A 19,493-nucleotide genomic window follows, 5' to 3' on the forward strand; every position below is an offset into this window, starting at 1 on the left:
TATGTTATGATACCAGATGTAGTAGGGTTTAACTCGCAGTGATAAGGCGGGAGACGTAGAATCTGCCAACCTGCCGTTTTTGCCATTCATCTATTCTCTGCTTATCATACAGAGCCCTATGCTGAGAAGCGATGTGCAACAACTCTCACTTGAGCATCCCATCCTCAATAGATATTTGTTTCTTACGTAACCACTGTACGATGTCATCTTTTTGCCAAGAAGCCACTGGCAAAGGTTCCAACTTACGGGAATGATAAGCGTGTTTTTTATGGCATAAAAATGTTAGTTCAGCATTTGGAACAAAACCCATGTTCATTACCCGCATGGACTAATGCAAATCACGGTCCTCGGCTTTTCGGTGGCCTAAGTTCCGAACTCACCCCTTCAATGGCGGCCTGCTGTGCACTTTTCACTGTCATATCCTTCCATTATTTTGTCACAGTCTGCCCAATATTTACCCACGATTCATCTGTGTAAATTATAGCTTTATTTTGTGCCCTCAAATCTCTTATCTCCCTGAGATATCTGTGCCTCCAATTAATAATTTCATCGGTTTCAATGAAAGCTGCTTTATTACCCCGTCTTAAATAACGGAAGCCTATATCATGTAAGAAGCAATATAACGTAGTTTTGGAAAATCGTGGCAAAGAATCTTCTCCATTTACCCGACCCAAAATCACGTTCAATGTTGGTGGAATGTTAGCAAATAAAAGAGAGTGAACCATCCAACGTACTGTACTTCGCAGAATTTCATCATATTTAATTTTCCTTGCATTTTTCTGTCGTCATTTTCTTTTTTGCTTTTTGTTTGCAGGAGTTCGCAAAGGACCATGTGTATGTTCCTTCCTTATAGCATAGATTGTTCTTTCGGAACAACCTGTAGCTTTAGCTGTTTCACTGACTGCGCTGCTCATATTCATAGTCTTTAAAAAACAATCCGGGATACTCATTATAATATTGCGTTCTTTTCCCCCGAGTTTACCAACGGAAGGTTTCTTTTTAATTTGAGGATCCATTGTACATCCTTCAGCACTTTTTCTTCGAACTAAGAACCTCCCGCATGAGCACGAACTGACAATTACACAGACTACACAAACACAACAAACACAATCCACTTGTCCTCAAGAACTATACATTTATCACTGATCTTGCCCGGCTCCATGGCTAAATGGTCAGCGTGCTGGCCTTTGGTACAGAGGGCCCCGTGTTTGATTCGCGGCCGGGTTGGGGATTTTAACCTTCATTGGTTAATTCCAATGGCTTGGGAGCTGGGTGTTTGTGCTGTCTTCAGCATTAGAATTCATCACAGGTAGGGCCCCATTCTTATAGACGCACAGGTCGCCTATGCGGCGTCAACCCGAAAGACCTGCACTCGGCCTCTTCGGAGGCCACACTCCATTAAATATTATATATATCACTGATCTTTATTTAATCAATCTTATAATACTGATTAAATGAACACCACTGCACATGGCTGTCAGTATATTTAAAAGCTCAGCCAGCCGAGTCACTCGTGAAACATAAACAAACAAGACATTCTCCCTGTCATAAATTAAGAGATAATGAGATAAGGACTTGAAACTTAAAAGGGTCCACCTTTTCAATACAAATAAATGTTATAGTTTATTTACAACATATATTTACACTTGGAACTAGTTTTGACGCTGTTTGGCGTCATCTTCAGCCAAAATGTGGGAAATAGGCTAGCATGTAGACATTTATATTACAAGGTGTTACATTAGTGTGATTAAATGAGAGAACATGAAGACGCGAAGTACAATGTCAGTTTCAAAGTGGTCATGAAGGGCGAGTCAAAATTGTATAAACATGAGATAACATAATCACTTAAACAATAAAACATATAAACATATAAACTGTAACAAAACCATGCAGAAGTACAAGATGATTGGCATTGGAGATTTAAATTATTTCAGACACTCTTCCTTTGAATGTTGCCTGCCACGAGTGTAGTACAAAACATAGGTTATATTTCAATAAACACAATCTTCTCAAAAATGTGCATAACATTATAAAAAATATTTGGGTTGAGGTGAAATTTGGCAGTTAGGGATTGAAATCACTTATTCAATAAGCGCCAATTCAAAAAACAGCTGTAAAGGGTGAGACAAGAATTGCACAAGCGTGAGTTTGGATTCGATAAATGCATAAAACATATGGGACACACTCGAAAATGTAGGTTCGTAATGGATTTGGCACAAAAGGTCTGCGTTCAATCTTTCGTTGAATTCAGTTCAATACGGACAAAAATGAAATTCTTTGATTTAAATAAGGACTTGAGGTATGATTTAAAAATAACTTCCACATCCGAAGACCGTTTGCTTTGCTTTAACCACACCATGATCCTTCTGCACTTTTTCTTCGAAATTAGATCCCAACGCATGAGCACGAACTCACGAACCACACAAACGAAATACACTTTCTCTCAAGAATTGTACATAATTATGTCATTGATATGTATTTAATCACTATTATACATACTACTGATGAAATGAGCACTGCACTGCATGTGACTGTCTGGAAATGTTAAAAGTGCATGTTTGGGAGATCACTACCGGTACTTCAGCCAGCCAGACAGACAGCCAGCCGAGTCACGCGCGAAACCAAAATTCAAGGTGATATTCTTCCTGTCACAAATTAAGAACTAAGCAAGATAAGAACTTTGGGATTGTTTTAAAAATAACTTCCATATCTGAAGACCATTTGCCTCGCTTTGACCCCCCATGCAAATTCAATAGGAAAGACGCTGGCCAGCGACTGACTTTTTCGTGCCTGCACATAAAATACCCTGAACACGACTAAAAATAAACGCATATACTGCATTTTGTTATAATTTAAATTTAAAAATAAACTTATCTACATCAAGATGAAATGTTTCTTTACCAGCAGTGAAAAACTAGGAAAATAATGAATATAAAATAGGAGTTATAACTTTCTATTATATTACCATTTTCACACTAAATTATTTTTTTACATTTTTGTTAACGGCATCAAATGCTCCTTGAAATTCTGTACATAACATGATATTCACCCATTTTAACCGATAACATTCTGATTTACAGATATTTGGCAAACCCGCTGCATTAGAGTAGGAGAGCGCTACCCGCAAAACATGGGGGAAGGAAAGATGGAATTATCCCATTACTGCTGTACTGCAATTTAAGGTTGGAACGCTCTATAGCTGTCACCAAACTTTAGGTAGGCCCATGTACGTCACATAAACTGTGAAGGGAAAAATGCAGCGCTATGACGTGGTAGAAAAATATATTGTTCTAGTAACTTCCAAGAGGCCTTGCATAGACAACACCCTTAAAATGGTAGGAGGGTCACGAGTGCCAGTCAGCTAACAACACATCAGAGTAATGAAGTAGGAGTTTATATTTGGGAAGAATGCTGGGAACTTCCAGAGACAAAGACTGGATATTATAAGTTGGGAGTTTTAGGGTGTATCGGGGAGAAACCAGGTAGCCATGGTGAAGTTTTTATCGAGAAAGAATCTCTGTGGCTGTAACCAAGTTCTTACGGGAGAGAAGCCCTGTAGCTGTGACCAAGTTCATATAAGAGAGAAGCTCTGTAGAAGATGTGAGAATAGGGTTCTGAAGGATAAAATAATCTCATTGGTAGAAGCAAATCGGAAGGCAGTTCAGAGAGATAGACAAAGATTTGGCAGAAAATAATCAGAGGGAGAGGCAACAGAGTGATAAGTGGCACTAGAGGACATTAAGTCCTGTACAGGAGCCCTTTAGTAAGCTGAAGAGACACTCAGTGAAGAAAGACACATTCTATGGTGCGGCTCCTTCCTCGCTAAAAGGCCAAGAGTTTTAGTTTGTGGATCTGCATTTCCCTTCAAACAGTCAACCAGGCGTCCGAAGCTGTATCAGCGTCCGCAAGAGAGAAGAAAGAAGACGCCCAACTGAACTAAGTACAGTATAAGTCCGCCATATAATGAGACCCCGTTATAACAGCAGTTTTTGTCTGTCCCTTCAAAATTCCTCTATTAAACTGTGTAGTATCCTTCGGTTACAGCGAGAGCCCTGTCACTGATGCGTCCATTATTACAAGCGATTAAGCGCGCGCAACCTTCTCCGTTGCTGATATTCATGCACCCAAGCGGTTATGTTGCATGTGATCGATTATCTTTGGTATCGTTTCCTCACCATATCCACTAGCGCACTCTCTCGTTGACATTCGAAGGCGATGTCGGAGTCAATTAGTAATATCCATCGACTGCTGTTCTGTAAAGAAAATTTGAAATGAAAGAGGACAACATGTTTTCGTAATAAATGCGTAAATAACGTGTCCGATAGCAGTTGTTAACTTGTTAAAAATAAAGACTGAATAAACGGTTGTTTAATTTTAATGCTAAATACTTCAATTAGGCAAGAATGGGATACACCTCAAGATATGGCAGAGTGCATAAGTGATTTCAGAGGTTATTTTATATTTTCTCGTGTCTGGTTAAATTTCAGAAAGGTTATTGTCATGTAAATTTATAGCGAGAAGGTTGTTATTTCTCAACTGGCACTTGAAGTATGTTTTCATCATGCATGTAGTACGGTTAAGTTAGGTTAGGTGACTCTGTTTGAATAAGGAAACAGAAAAGTTTGCCACAAAATGCGATCGATCATCTTCATTACGGTATCGTTTTCTCGCTATGTGCACTTGCAAGCTCTCTCGTTGACATTCGAAGGCGATGTTGGAGTCAATTAGTAATACCCGTCATCTGCTGTTCTGTGAAGTAAAATCAAAATGAAAGAGGAAAACATGTTTTCGTAATAAATGCGTAAATAACATGGTCGATAGCAGTTGTTACATCATTAGAAATAAAGGCTAAAGTAAACGATTGCTTACTTTTAATCCTATACACTGAAATTAAGCAAGAATGCGATACACCTCAGATATGACAGACCACATCACTGATTTCAGAGGTCAGCTTATATTTTCTCTACTGGCACTTTAAATATGTTTTCATGATGCATACAGAATGGTTATATTAGATTACGTGGCGCTGCTTGAATAAGAAAACAGAAATGTTTGCAACAAAACGCGATCAAACATCTTCGGTATCGTTTTCTCGCTATGTACAATTGTGAGCTCTCTCTTTGACATTCACAGGCAATGTCGGAGTCGATTAGTGATACCCGTCGACTGCTGCTCTCTAAAGAAAATTCAAAATGAAAGAGGATAACATGTTTTCTTAATAAAAGGGTAAATAACATGGCCAATAGCAGTTGTTAACTCGTTAGATATAAATGTTGAAGTAAATGACCGCTTCATTTTAATGTTATATAATGATGATAGTTATTTTATCGGAGACTGCAAAAGATCTGGGGAAATTGCTGAATGGTATGGACAGAGTCTTAGGAAAGGAGTACAAGGTGAAAATAAGTAAGTCCAAAATGAAAGTAATGGAGTGCAGTCGAACGAAGTCAGGTGATGCAGGAAACATTTGACTAGGAAATGAAGTTTTAAAGGAAGTGGATGAGTAATGTCACTTTGACAGTAAAATAACTAGCGATGGCAGAAGTAAGGAGGACCTAAAATGCAGACTAGCACAAGCAAGCAAGGCCTTCCTTAGGAGAAGAAATTTGCTCACTTCGAACATTGATATAGGAATTAGAAAGATGTTTTCGAAGACCTTCGCCTGGAGTGTGGCATTGTATGGAAGTGGAACATGGACGATAACTAGCTCAGAAAGAGGATAGAAGCTTTTGAAATATGGTGTTACAGAAGAATGCTGAAGGTGAGATGGATAGATTGAATCATGAATGAGGATACTGAATCGAACTGGTGAGAGGAGATCAATTTGGCTAAATTTGACCAGAAGATGAGACAGAATGATAAGAAACATCTTAAGACACCCAGGACTTGTACAGTTGGTTTTTGAGGGAAGTGTAGGCAGTAAGAACGGTAGGGGTAGAACAACGTATGAATATGACAGACAGATTAGAAGAGATGTGGGTTGGCAATATTAATCCTTTCTTTCTGCCAGTTTTGAATTGAGCCAATCCAGAATTTCTGTAATTAATTTTTGACCAACTGTGTCTTTCTTCTTCGATTTTGATGTGTAACTTTTAGCTAGCCAATAAAAGCCTGAGGGTGTGGCTGTTTTATTCATGAAAGGTCTCAAATTTTCCTCGAGAGTATAAAAACTGCTGATTTTCTTGTCTCTCGGCCACATCATCAACATCTAACTTAGTGTATGGACGTATAGCGGGAGGCGGGAAGCGCCTCTTTCTTCAGGCAGCAGATCTTCAGTAAGGTAATGGCCGCTTAACATCTGTATTTCTTGCTAGCTCAGCAGTTTAACCCGTGGGGAAGGTCCGAAACCTTTATTATGTAACCTATCTTCAAACATGTAATTTTCCGTCACTTTTGTAAAACTTCATATATCTTTAACTGTAATTCGGGGATAGGGAATGATTTACCCTCTCGAGCTCCCTTTCATATTGTTTTGAGGTGACTACGTTTTGTAATTGGTTTCCTTCCTTTCTGTAATGTCTTAAATTTTCCTTATACGAGTCACCTCCATAGTTTGGGAATAGCCCCTGTTTCATCAGCCTAGTGCCTCTTAGGTTTTAAGGAATTTCATGTAGGAGTGCAAATTCACGCCTCCATTCATTTTGTATTTTGGGCCATTAACTTAACCTGTTATTTTTCTACTAAGGCCCAGTAGGTTAGGTACAAGATACCCCTGTTTCTTTGTAAGTGTGCCTTGAGGGCAGTTAATGGTAAAGTCTGTTGTGGCCTTTGATAGGCTCAGAAAATTGAGAGCGGGTCAGCTCTTTTATACGTGGTAAAAGTGCCTCTAGGAGGCCTGATATGGTTTTTGGAGCAAAGGCTCCTTGAATGAAGGGGTTTTCTGCCCTTTGGACAAAAATGTGCCTTGGTAAAGTTGAGCGGAGAGCTCAGAAATTGTAAAAAGTGGGGCTTGAAGCCCAGAATTTGTTAAGACCACTAAACTTGTGCTTTTGTGCTCTTGGTTGTAAAATTATACCTTGTACCTTTCATTGTTATCTCACCTAATGGAAATTTGTTAAATCGTGTTATCTATTGAAAATATAACCTTCAGTAAAATTTTAAGTTTAGTTTCATATTGTGGATAGACCCATTCCAGCCCGCACCTTCTTTCACCTCTGCATTCCACGGGTAGCTCCGTAACAATTATTATTCTTATTATTACCTTCTTTCAACGTGTTTTTAAGCAACCATTTCCCTGCTATTGGGTTTTTCTCCACATAAATCGTATCGGGTGTTTTGCTCATTGTCCAGAACACGTAGTGAAACACGAGATGCAAGGTGAGAAGAATACGTACACATATTACCACCAGTAAACCTAACAATACAAAGCACTTTGAATAACTAAAGAATATCTGTAACCCACCAGCAAACAACAGGGTAGGAATATCAGTGAAACTGAAAATCCACAGCCTGTTTCCAGTCATTCGACCAGGTCAGGAATGGAATGAATGAAGCCCCCATCTAGCAGCGAGGATAGGAATTGTGCCAGCTGCCAAAGCCTGTCGCACTCCTCTGGGGCAATGATTAATAAATGACAGATGAAATTAAATGTTATTAAAGAGTGTTGCTGGGATGAAATATGGCAGGGAAAACCGGAGTACCCTGAGAAAAACCTGTCCCACCTCCGCTTTGTCCAGCACAAATCTCACATGAAGTGACCGGGATTTGAACCATGGAACCCCGGTGAGACACCGGTGCGCTGCCGCCTGAGGCACAGAGTCTACACAGGAATATCAATACTGGCTCTAAACTGTTACAAAATTATCGCTTGTGCCTGCGCAAGAATGTACGCTTAAAGCGAGCTGCTATGGTTCCTAATATCTGTTAGCCAATCAGGAACTCCCTACCCTTCCCTTTTGTATTAGGGTCTCCAGTGGAACATAATATTTCTGGAACAGCTTACTGATTATCATGTTATGATATGTAACTCCCATCTCTACAGAGTATATCCTTTCTCTAGGTGAAGATTCCCATTCCCTTTCCTTTTAGTCTCCTAATTCCCAATATCTGCAAATTATACTTTTCCATTTCGTGAACTATTTCAATTTTTTTTCCCCCTGTAGATTATTAGTCCCACAATAAACCAGTCCAGTGGAGTGGCTGCCTCTTTACAGCCTCCGGACCTGCTGGAGCTTTTCAGCTATTGAATATTAATCTCGTCTGCCTTCAGAGCCGTTGACCAGTTGTCCACTCACCACAGCCCTGTTTGTGATCATTTTTTGTGGTTCCTATAGGGCCTTCACAGCTATAACAGTGATCTCAGTGCATATGTAGTACCCACTGTCCTTCACCCCTACAGGCAATCCCTTACTTTATGCCATTGCCATACCTGCCATCTTTTGAAAAGGGCTATCAGTAAAAATCACGCGCGACAAACAATTTTCGACATACCCCGGCTTATACATTATACGTTATAATTCTCACGTTAGGTCCGTATTGAAATGTACGTAAATACAAAGTATGTTACAAGTGTTGTTTTTTTAATATCCACCTATTCAATACAAAGAGATTTTTTAAAAGTATAATCTTGTGAACTTGTGACATGCAGCTTGATACTACAATTTTAACCAAGGACATTCTAATATTTTTTTTATGTTTATACAAACACCTACATTGATATCCTCTTTTTACAACTTGTAAGAACAATCAGGATCCTGATTTTTCACCATACAGGTTTGAGTTTGAGGCTGATGATGCCCTTAATATGGGTAAAACATGTCCCTTAACATTTTATAATAATATTTAATTCTTAAAAAAGATATCTTTGCACTGAATAGGTGGATATTAAAAAAACAACACTTGTAACATACTTTGTATTTATATACCCCGGCTTGATGAAAATAATAATACTTCTGGGCTATAAAATACAATAATTCATGCTTTAAACAGGATACTTCAATGAAACCATATCTACTTACATCACAGGCCAATGATTTGTAGACGAACATAACAATCAAGAAGAAATCCATATTAAACAGCAGCAGGCATGGTGAATATTAGTTTGGAGCATACATGACACGGCTTCCTTAATAAATTAAGCAGATATGCGATAAATGAAAAAGGCTTTACACAATAAAACTTGTTTAACATAACATAGGCAAGAAATAATATAATACACACTGCAAATCACATGCTGGTTCGACTTTAAAGTCATAGTTGTGACCTTTTTAGCTTTCTGCAAAAGGCATTGAGAAAATGTTTTGTCATAACAGAAACCAGAACTCTTGGTCTTCAAAATAGAAATAGACTCCAGAGATTCATTGGACATGCATGATCTGAACTCTGTTCTATTTTTCTTCACAAGGCTGAAAACATGTTCACATTCTGCATTGCTATGGGATATGGTGAGAATAGAAAGCATTACTCTAGAAACTCGGTTATACTTAAGAAGTCCATCGGCTCCACGAATTCTTGATATTTGTGCCCAACTGGAATCACTTGCAGCATCTTGATTTGCAGCCAGAGTGTCATCTACCTGAAGAGCTGTGAACTGCCTCTGAAGCTCATTCATCACCTCATCTGTAGTTTCATTCTCTTCCTTGCATAACATGACAGGAAGCTTTTTCCAAGAAAAAACGAATCAAAGAAAACTGTGTATCTGTGGAAACTTGTTGATGATGTAGTCACAGGTAGTACAAAAGTAGTTTCTCCCTGATGAAAAGAAAAGGGATTTATGTGTATCCTGGAGATCATTCACTATGTTCGAAGTCTGAATGCCAGTACCTACTGTAACTCATCATCACTTAAATCATTTCTTCCACCATGTGCAATACTAATATCACACCCACATACTGTGCAAAAGGCAAATTTTTCTCCCTTTATTGATTTTAGTATGCACGGAAAATCAACAGAATACGATTCTTTAGATGTCTAGATGAACTGTTTCTTATTGGATTTATTCATGATAATCTACAATAGGAATGTAGTGTATGAAAATATCCACTAACAAATGACTCGATATGTACTGAAAATCAAAATGAACCTGGATCACTGAACGTCACATAAAATTATAACATAAACACTCAAGGCAGTCAAACTGAAACAATTCATTAAAACATTACAAAGCACACAAAGTCTTAAACTACTAAATGAACACGATGCCAACCTCGTGAACAAATAATATGCACATGGTAAAAAAGCATACACACAGGTGGAACAAATTTAATTCTTCTTCATTTTTCTTTATAATTTAATAGGCTTCGCTAATAACGGTATACCCAGTCACTGGAACAAATGTAATTAGCCCAACGAATACAGGAAGCTACGAAGCACGAAGTTATAACACAAAAACTCGAACACTTCATTAAAATATGTCTTTAAAAGGCCAAAACTTCAGAGAAACACAAACTTCGTGAACAAAGTACGTCAAAGAATACAGATTAAATCACAACAAGCGAATGGAGCGGAACAAAGAATTTTCGGAGCAAAGCTTGTCAACACCTAAGATTCACACAGAAGAACTGTTATCCTGGCTTTAAATTCAATTCCAACAACGACACAAACATCACACAGTTAAAAATACCGATCATATCAAAGAATGAGTTATCGACTATCGTGGACTTGCCTTCAACCAAGACCGAGCGTGCTTCGACCCACTCAAACAATCAATTGCACAGAAGTGGAGCGATTATTGAATGTTAACGTTTCAAATTTCTGTCCGCAAAGTCGTAAAATGACACCGTCCATCCGTAAAACCATAAAATGCTCCAATTTCCGTAAATTTTACGGATAAACTGTAAAACGTTGGCAGGTATGTATTGCCCTTCCCCCAGAGCACGGAACAGGGGATGGAGTTATGGGGGACAAATGGATAACATGTATGTAAATAGTAACAAATATTTTACAACTATTGTGGTCTTCCAGCCATATGAAACAAGAGACCAACTTCAGAAAATCTTAATATTTCTCTAAGACCTTGCTCCTGCCATTGTATGTACACTTGTGTCCAAAAGTTAAGCATAAGTTACGAGTAGGCAGAGAAACAGGAAATAGACTGCAAATCGCATGACATATGCACCTACCAACCTTACGTGTTTGCTCTGTATAGGAAAGGAGTATTCCCTGCTTGACTAGCAGCATAACCACAAGGCAAACACAGCCAGTGCCTGCTCCCCATATTCCCTCAGACGTGTTTGTCCTGTTATAGTGTGCGGAGTGTAGCCTCGTGGTGAAAGTGGCAACATAATGGCACGACACTGCCCTTTGGACCCTGTTTAGCAGGGTAGAATGCTCAGCCACCTGGAAGCAGGCCAGACACAGACCGAAGTCGCCGTATCCTTGAATGTGCCACCAAGTGTCATTTCCAGGCTTTGGAGATGATTTCAAGACACAGGAGATGTTAGTCGTAGGCCAGTACCAGGTTGACCAAGGGTAACCACCATACAGCAGGACTGATATCCGGCCTTAAACGCCCGACAAAATCGGAGTGCACCTGCAAGACAATTGTCGGCAGAGTTTGCAGCCGTCTCAGGGGTTGCTGTTTCCCAGCAAACTGTGTACCGGAGGCTCAGAATAGCAGGGCTGTTTGCCTGACGTCCAGCGGTATGCACCCCGCTCACTCCAGCACAGAGACGAACCCATTTACTGTGGAGCCGTCCACATTGAAACTGGACCATGAATGAATGGAGGCATGTGCTCTTCACAGATTAATCCCGCTTCGGTTTGCAGAACAATTCCCGTCACACATTAATCTGGAGAGAACCAGGTAGCTGATACAACCACAGGAATATCGAGGAACGGAACCAGTATTGTGGTGGTGGCGTCATGGTGTGGAGCGGCATCATGTTGAATGCCCGTACGGACCTGCACATCTTCATGCGTGGTCCGAGAAACACTGTTAACGCTCGGAGATACAGGGATGAGGTACTGAGACCACATGTTCGACTCTGCAGAGGTGCGGTTGGTCCAGACTTCCTCTTAATGGATGATAATGCCCGACCGCACCGCGCTGCTCTGTTGGATGAATTTTTGGCTGGGGAAGACATTCATCGCATGGATTGACCAGCGAGGTTTGCAGATATGAATCCTATAGAACATGCCTGGAATGCATTGGGAAGGCGAATTGCATCCCGTCAGCCTCCACTGGGGAGGCAAATTTCATCCTGTCAGCCTCCACCAAGGACCCTCCAAGACCTTCGCATTGCCCTTTCAGAGGAATGGGATCGAATGCCACAAGAGTTCTTGGACCATCTGATAGAGAGCATGCCACATCACTGCGAAGCATGTGTGGCCATTAGGGGTAACCATACACCCTATTAACTGCATATTTTGTTGTGGAAGACATTGCCAAGTTTTGTTAGTTGTTGTCAAAGGCGTACCTTAGCTATCAGAACCTTTCTGACACCGGTTTTTTTTTTTTTTTTTTTTTTTTTTTTTTTTTTTTTTTTTTTTTTTTGTGGACAAGTTGTGTGACATATGGTGTGTGATTCAGCTTCCGTTTGTTCAGCAGTCCGTCTGACATTCCTAGGCAGTATGGCCTCGTTTAGTGATTATGCTTAACTTTTGGACACTAGTGTAGTTTACTTCTAAGAAAGCATAATGTATGTTATGTTTGTGTTCAACAACTCTTTTGTCATCCCCAGAATCTCCCTCAGTAAGTACGGAAAACCTGTGGGAGAAATTCAACAAGTTACTTGGGGCAGAATTTGAATCATGGATGTATAACATAACCCTGGTTCTCTTTGTAGCAAAATGCTCAGCCTGAGAAGTTTTTTTTTTTTTTACATACATATCTTTATTGCCCACTCTAGTATACACCATCGGCTTACAGGTAATAAAGACAGAAAGATAAAATCACCACTACATCTCTCCTGAAACTACTCAACTAGATTAACTACCTCTACATCTACTCCGTATCATCCCACGTGTGCGGATAGCCAGCACAAAAGTAGGGTGCCACCACACTACAAACTACCTTAATCACCCAACTCGAACCCACCACCTTATTATTATTATTATTATTATTATTATTATTATTCTTTCCAATGAAGCCTGCTAAGGACCACATGCCTATTTCAATTCAGTTCTTCATACTGTGTTGTTGCTATTATTAATAGTAGTAAGGGCAAGGAAAAATCCTAATTAAAAAAGATAAATAAAACTGAAAATCAAATTTTAAAAAATATATAGTAGGCTGGTCGCGGTGTCAGCCCCGGTAAGGAACACAAGCCAACCAACCCTTTGACGCCGCCACCAGACTCGCCACGTGAGAATGGATACCATATCTCATCAGCCATTGCTGACAATCTGTTTCCTTCCTTCTCTTGCGTGGCAAGCCACCTGTGGCAGAAACCAGACCATCAGGCGCCTGCCACACTCTTTCGCCCGATGTGCACATCACGCCTACTCTGATCCATTGTCAGCGCACTTCCTTTCCTTTTTCTTCACCTACAGACATGCTTAAGCCTAACTTCCTTGGGATGGGTCAGGTCCACCCCTCCCTCTTCCCTTGATACGTCACGCTCTCCTCACTCGCGCTATTCCCGCAAGCTCCATCTCACATTAACATAACTGTTTATTTTTTCTAACTCTCCATAACATACTTTCACAATTTTCAACCACACCGCACTTACACACATACAAAACAGTTTTCCATTCCAAGTCGGTACGTTCACTCCGTCATCTCACAGTTATTCCCCTCATGTTTAACTTATGGCTTTCACCTAAACATCCAATAATCTACAGCCCCACACTTACACACATCAAACAGTTTTCTTACCCAAACAGTTTATTCACTCAGTCTTCTCCCAGTTCTATCCATCTTATTAAACTTAAGATTTAAACATCAACTATTAATCATTCTACATCCCTCATCAACGCACCTAAAACAATTTAACTCCATACTGCCAATATTTTCTCCGTAAGTAAACTACCCACTTAATCTACCTTAATTACTATTACATACACCTACTTTATCCTCCCTCCTCAACACATACACACCTGAACAATCTAATTTTCTTCCACAACTCACTTAAAAACAAACAGTTTTCCATTCCAAGACAATTACACTCAGTCTTATCACAACTTTTATTCACTAGCTTCTAACTAAGTGTCATTTCAGCCATCAACGATAAACTATATTCCAACTTCTTCTATTTACACTACCCTCAGAGCCTACTCAACCTCCCCTTTTATCCACTCCTTCCTAATTTTCTCAGGCTTTCCTTTGTTACATACTCTTTTCATAAAAACATCTACTCTCGTATTACTCATACCTTACATGTCATACACACTCCCCAACTACTCCTCCTCGACCTACTTCACAACAACTTGCCCCAGGAGGATCACCATTCAACAGGGCAAGGTGCTCTCCCCACTTCCCCGAACACTACAGCCCTCTCCTCTGATATCATGGTCACCATGATATCCTACCCGCATCTGCTCAGGGCGGATAACCATTCCTCTGAACAGAATGCCCCCCCCCAGCATCACACCACTTTATCTGAACAACCCCTGTTATTCCCTCAGTTTCTTTAAAAATCTGCTCTAGCCACATTTAAGAATTTCGCTATACTTATTCCTTTCTCCCAATCTCTACATAACCAAGATGTCATCTTATAAATTTTCCCAACCTTATCCACCTCCTTCTTACTTAGTATTTTAATCTTTATCTTCTCCAAAGCTTGACATTGATTGAATATATGCAGGTCCGTCCACCTCCCTCCACATAATACACATCTATCTTCATTCTCACTTCCTAGCTATCCCCTATTTCTCGGAACTCCTAATACCCACCAATACAAACCTCTCTTATACCTTCTACCCTCAAACTCAGTTTTCAGGTTTATTACTTCCACCAATTTAATACTGAAAAAGAAACTCTCTCTCTACATTCACTTATTAAACTCTGTCTCTATATCTAGTAGTCTTCCTTATTGCTAGTCCCCCCCCCCCCCAACCATCCCCATATACCCCCAATCCAATATTTTGTAACATTATTTTGCACTTATTCACCCAGTAACCTTCATTCACCATATCTTTCTGAAATCTAAACGCTTCTTGTAATAATAACCCACCATTCCCTTCCTCCATTCTAATCCAATACTTGAACACCCTCTTAGCTATTTCAACCTACATCGATTCTTTACACGCTAATCTGGCACCCGCATTGGCTGTGCAGTTCGGCAGGCTCATCATGATCTTACTAAATTTTGCCACTACCTGGTTTAGTTCACTCCTGCCCCCCCTCCATCCCCCATACTTCCACCCCAAATAGCATTTTATCCATTACCAGTGATTTAAAAACCATTTTCTGAATTTTGTACTTAACATCTGGGAATTTCTTTTCTAATACCCCCACCCCCACAAGCGCTCTTCTTCCCTTTAATTTAGCCCTCCTATACTGTTCTTTCCAAGAGCCATTCTTACTAATTATTACACCTAGATACTCAATTTTTTCCTCTGGTCTAATTTCTTCCTGTTCTAGCTTCCAGACTTCCTTATTCTTCCTCCCACCCCTTTTCCTATAAACCATTATCTGAGTCTTTCTTACGTTTACCCTGAGAAACCACTTCCTAGTATTCTCAACTACTTTGTCTAACCCTTTTTGGAATCCTCTTGCCGTCAATACCAAAATCAATAAGTCATCAGCGAATAGCAACCCTGGAACCTCCATTTTCCCTATCCAAGGACATTGCCATCTCTCTCCCCCATGGCCCTCTACAATATTATTTATAAATAAAATAAATGATATCGGGAATAGCTTACACCCTTGTCTCACCCCTCTCTTTGACTCAAAACACTTACTCATCCTTCCACCCTGCAATTTGATCATCACAAACACTTCATCTTAATATTCCTTCTACTGCCCCCCACCCCCCTTATTTTCTTCGACATTCCAACCTCCCTTAATATCATAAATAGCGCTTCCCTACTGACCGTATCAAAAGCTTTTTCAAATCAATCGCTGCTACATATAATTTACACCCTGCTATCCTCACATACTTTGTAATCAAGGTGTCCAGAATCCAAACATTATCGACTGTGTTCCTTCCTTTCCTAAATTCACTTTGAAACTCAAATATCCTCCCATGCTGTTCCACTCAATTTTTTATCCTATTCGCCAAAACCCCTGTATACACCTTTGACAACGCATCTAAGAGTGTAATTCCTCTATAGTTGTTAGGATCGCTACTAGCTCCTTTATTTTTATAAATTGGTCATAATACCCCCTTCCTCTATTCCCTCGGAAATTTCTCTATTTCCAGCAACCTATTAAAAAATTTGACAATCCCCTTCAACATCGGTTTATTTTCCCCAACCTCCTTCTACACACTATTGGAAGTACCATTCACACCTCCTGCTGCCTTGGGTCTTGCATTATTTATTACTCTCATTACTTCCTGCCTTGTTATCTCCTCATCCAATATCTGGATTCCTATTTCCAATTCTCTTCCTACATATACCTTGCCTATTTCCCTACCCGAATTTCCCTCTCCTCCTAAAAGCCTTTTAAAATGCCTAACCCACACGTTTTCTCCTATTTTATCCCCCCTTCCCCTTCGGTTTCGTTCTTCTAATCTTGTTTATAGACTCCCATATCCTTTCAAATTTCTTCTCTCTATAATATCTATTTATTTTTTCATCTTCCACCTCCTTCCACCCTCTTTTCTTCTCATTCAATACCTCCTTATATTCCCTTCTTAAATTACAATATCCCTTCCTTTTTTCTTGCTTCCCCTCCTTCCTAAGCTCCGTTAGAGCTCTCATTACAACCTCTCCTTTCCTCCTACAGTCTTCATCAAACCACCCATTAATTTGGTTTTTATTCCCTCTACCCTTCTCCCTCACTTTCTTTCCCACCCTCCAAACAGGGAGCTCTATTAATTCTAACAACCTATCCATATCTTTTACTTCTACCGCCCTTTCAATTTCTACCCTTAATATTTCTCCCCCCTTTCAAATCCCGTCTCAATTTCTCTTTTGCAGTATCATCCCAGACATACTTCCATCCTCCATTCCTATATCTCTCTTCCTCCTTTTCTCCAGCTTGCCCTTCTCATCAACAACCGCAGTTCTCAATTTTATTTTAATAGGCATATGATGAGTTAACCCACATTCTAACACCTCAAAACTTATTATTCTCCCTAACGCTATCTCTGAGCTTATTCCTATATCCACTACACTCCCTCCATTTGTTGTAATATACATCAAGTCTCCCCTACTATCTCCCTTCATCCACCCATTTAAAATAAATAAATGTTCTATAGCACATAACTCTAATAACATTTCTCCATAATTATTTACACCATTATCCTTACTCTTTCTTTGCAGCCCCCCGCCTGCTTGTACTTCTTTCCCATACACGGGTACTCTAATGCTCCTCTCGCATTCCAATCCCCCAATAAAATCATCCCATCTTCTACATACATCCCTTTCACTGTGTTTATTTCTTCAATCAATTCATCAAAGAAATGTTTATTTGCATAAATTGAATCCTTAGGATGGTTATAAAGCAGGGCCAGACAAATTGCCTCCGATGCTCCCTTCCCCATTTTTATTCTCAACCACACTACCTCCTCTACCCTACTCTGTAACATCTCCACCCACTAAGCTACTTCATTTCTTATTAAAACTACTATGCCCCCTGGGTTTCTACCCCTCTTTCCTATTTTTTTCCTTATCACGTTAACTACTCTATAACCGTCCCATGTAATTTCAATCCCTTTCCCTAACCACGTCTCCACTAGAGCAATTATCTCAAAATCTTTCACTAAGTCCACAATTTTCCTATTCCCTAACTTCCCCATCAACCCTTCAATATTCAGCACCCCTATCACCATCTCTAGTTATTTATTTCCTCCCCCTCTATGCTTTCGTTGTTCTGACTCACCAAGGTCTCTGTTATCCCCGCCACCTGGCTGCTGACATCACAGTCCCGTCTTCTATCTTCCTTCTCCCCACTGATGACATCCTGCTCTCGATTTCTGCAAATCATTTCCTCCTCACATTTTTCCATCCTCAGCAGTTCCTCCTGTGCCCACGATCGGGTCCAATTTCTGCTTGCAGTCACCAAACACCTCCCCACTATCTTGGCTCGCAATCCCTGCGCTCTAGCCCTCCACATATGCCGCTTTAAGATCTCCAACCAAATCCTGTCCTCTTTATCTGTCTCAGCCTTCAAATAAATGTTCGGTCCTTTCAAATTTTCTGCATTCCTCAGATTTATATCAGCCACCAGGGTTGAAATTAATCTTATCTTCACTGGCCTATGTCCCTTGTTCCTTCCTACTCTATATATGTCATCTATATCCACGTCAGAGAAGTTCATCTTCATTTTATTCGAAACTATGTCCACCACTCTCAACACTAACTCCACTTTTGATTCTATTCCTTCCTCTGGAACACCATACACGAACACATTTTTTCTTGCTGATTCGTTTCTCGCTAGCCTCGCTTCTCTTTTCATTGCTGTCAATTCTTCTTCCAGTACCAACACCTTCTTTTTCAAACTCCCTACCTCATCTTCTATCACTAACTTGTCATTTACCACTCCAATTTATTCTTTTATAAACATTTTTTAAGTCCTTCATCTCCTTCATTTGGGTTCCCCGGTGTTCCTGCATCATTTCCTATATTTCTTCCCCCTTGCTCACTTCCTTCACCACTCTCTTGATCTCTTCAAGTTCCTCCCACCCGAATGGTCCCTGATTTGGATCCGGGTTCTTTTCTACACCTCCTACCACCAGCAACGTCGCAATAACCGTCACGCACAACATAATTTCCAACAGTCCTTTAGAACCACTCATTTCTCTCCCTCTCTCTGCTCCACCTCTCTGCCAACACCACCTTGCAAAATGCTGTCTTCCAATTCTTAGCCTGTATTGCTGTAGCGTTACTCCCATCTTGCACTCCTCAGCTCACTCTCACGTCTGCACTTCCCGCTGTCTCGCTCGTGACTGAGTCTGAGAAGTTGAACCAATGGGTGAAAATAGTATGACTGGCACAGAAAAAAGGCAATTACAAAACTATACAACAGCTGACTGACTTAGCAGCAATAATGGAGAGAAAATGTCTACAGCATTCTTAAATCTATCATCTACTTACATCAAAAAATTTGAAGAATGACATATATTTTTCCTTCCCATAAGTTTTTTCAGCATCTACAAAAAAGAAGAAATTAACAAGCGAAGCATTAAAGAGATCAGGGTGTTCTCGTGCTATATCTACTAACTGCAGTCTTTCTCTTCGAGAGTCTCTTCCTCTCCAAAATGCTTTTTCAATTTTTTCATTCCAGCGCTTGCCAATATTTCCTTGCACTGAGAGCATGTCTACCATCACTCTGAAAACAATAAGAGAGAAAATTCATCTGTAGAACAAAATTTTAGAAAATGATTACAAAAAATACAATATAATTAATGGCTTTCATTTTTTGTTAGTGTAAGTATTTCACATTATGATTCAAAAAGACCTATTGGGTAAGACAACACTGAATTCAAATCAAAAAACTCTGTTCT

The 19,493-nt window shown here is 39.9% G+C and overlaps 1 protein-coding gene across 1 annotated transcript in view; it reads right to left on the minus strand.

Annotated features, from left to right (window-relative positions):
* Positions 1-19,493, minus strand: part of LOC136871935 (protein O-glucosyltransferase 2) — a 172,703-nt gene that overhangs the window by 50,299 nt on the left and 102,911 nt on the right. The window contains exon 5 of the mRNA XM_067145675.2: positions 19,084-19,318. Within this exon, the coding sequence (XP_067001776.2) occupies positions 19,084-19,318 (235 nt within the window). The remainder of the gene's footprint in view (positions 1-19,083; positions 19,319-19,493) is intronic.

This window comes from Anabrus simplex, chromosome 4, assembly GCF_040414725.1.
Source record: "Anabrus simplex isolate iqAnaSimp1 chromosome 4, ASM4041472v1, whole genome shotgun sequence".
NCBI lineage: Eukaryota > Metazoa > Arthropoda > Insecta > Orthoptera > Tettigoniidae > Anabrus > Anabrus simplex.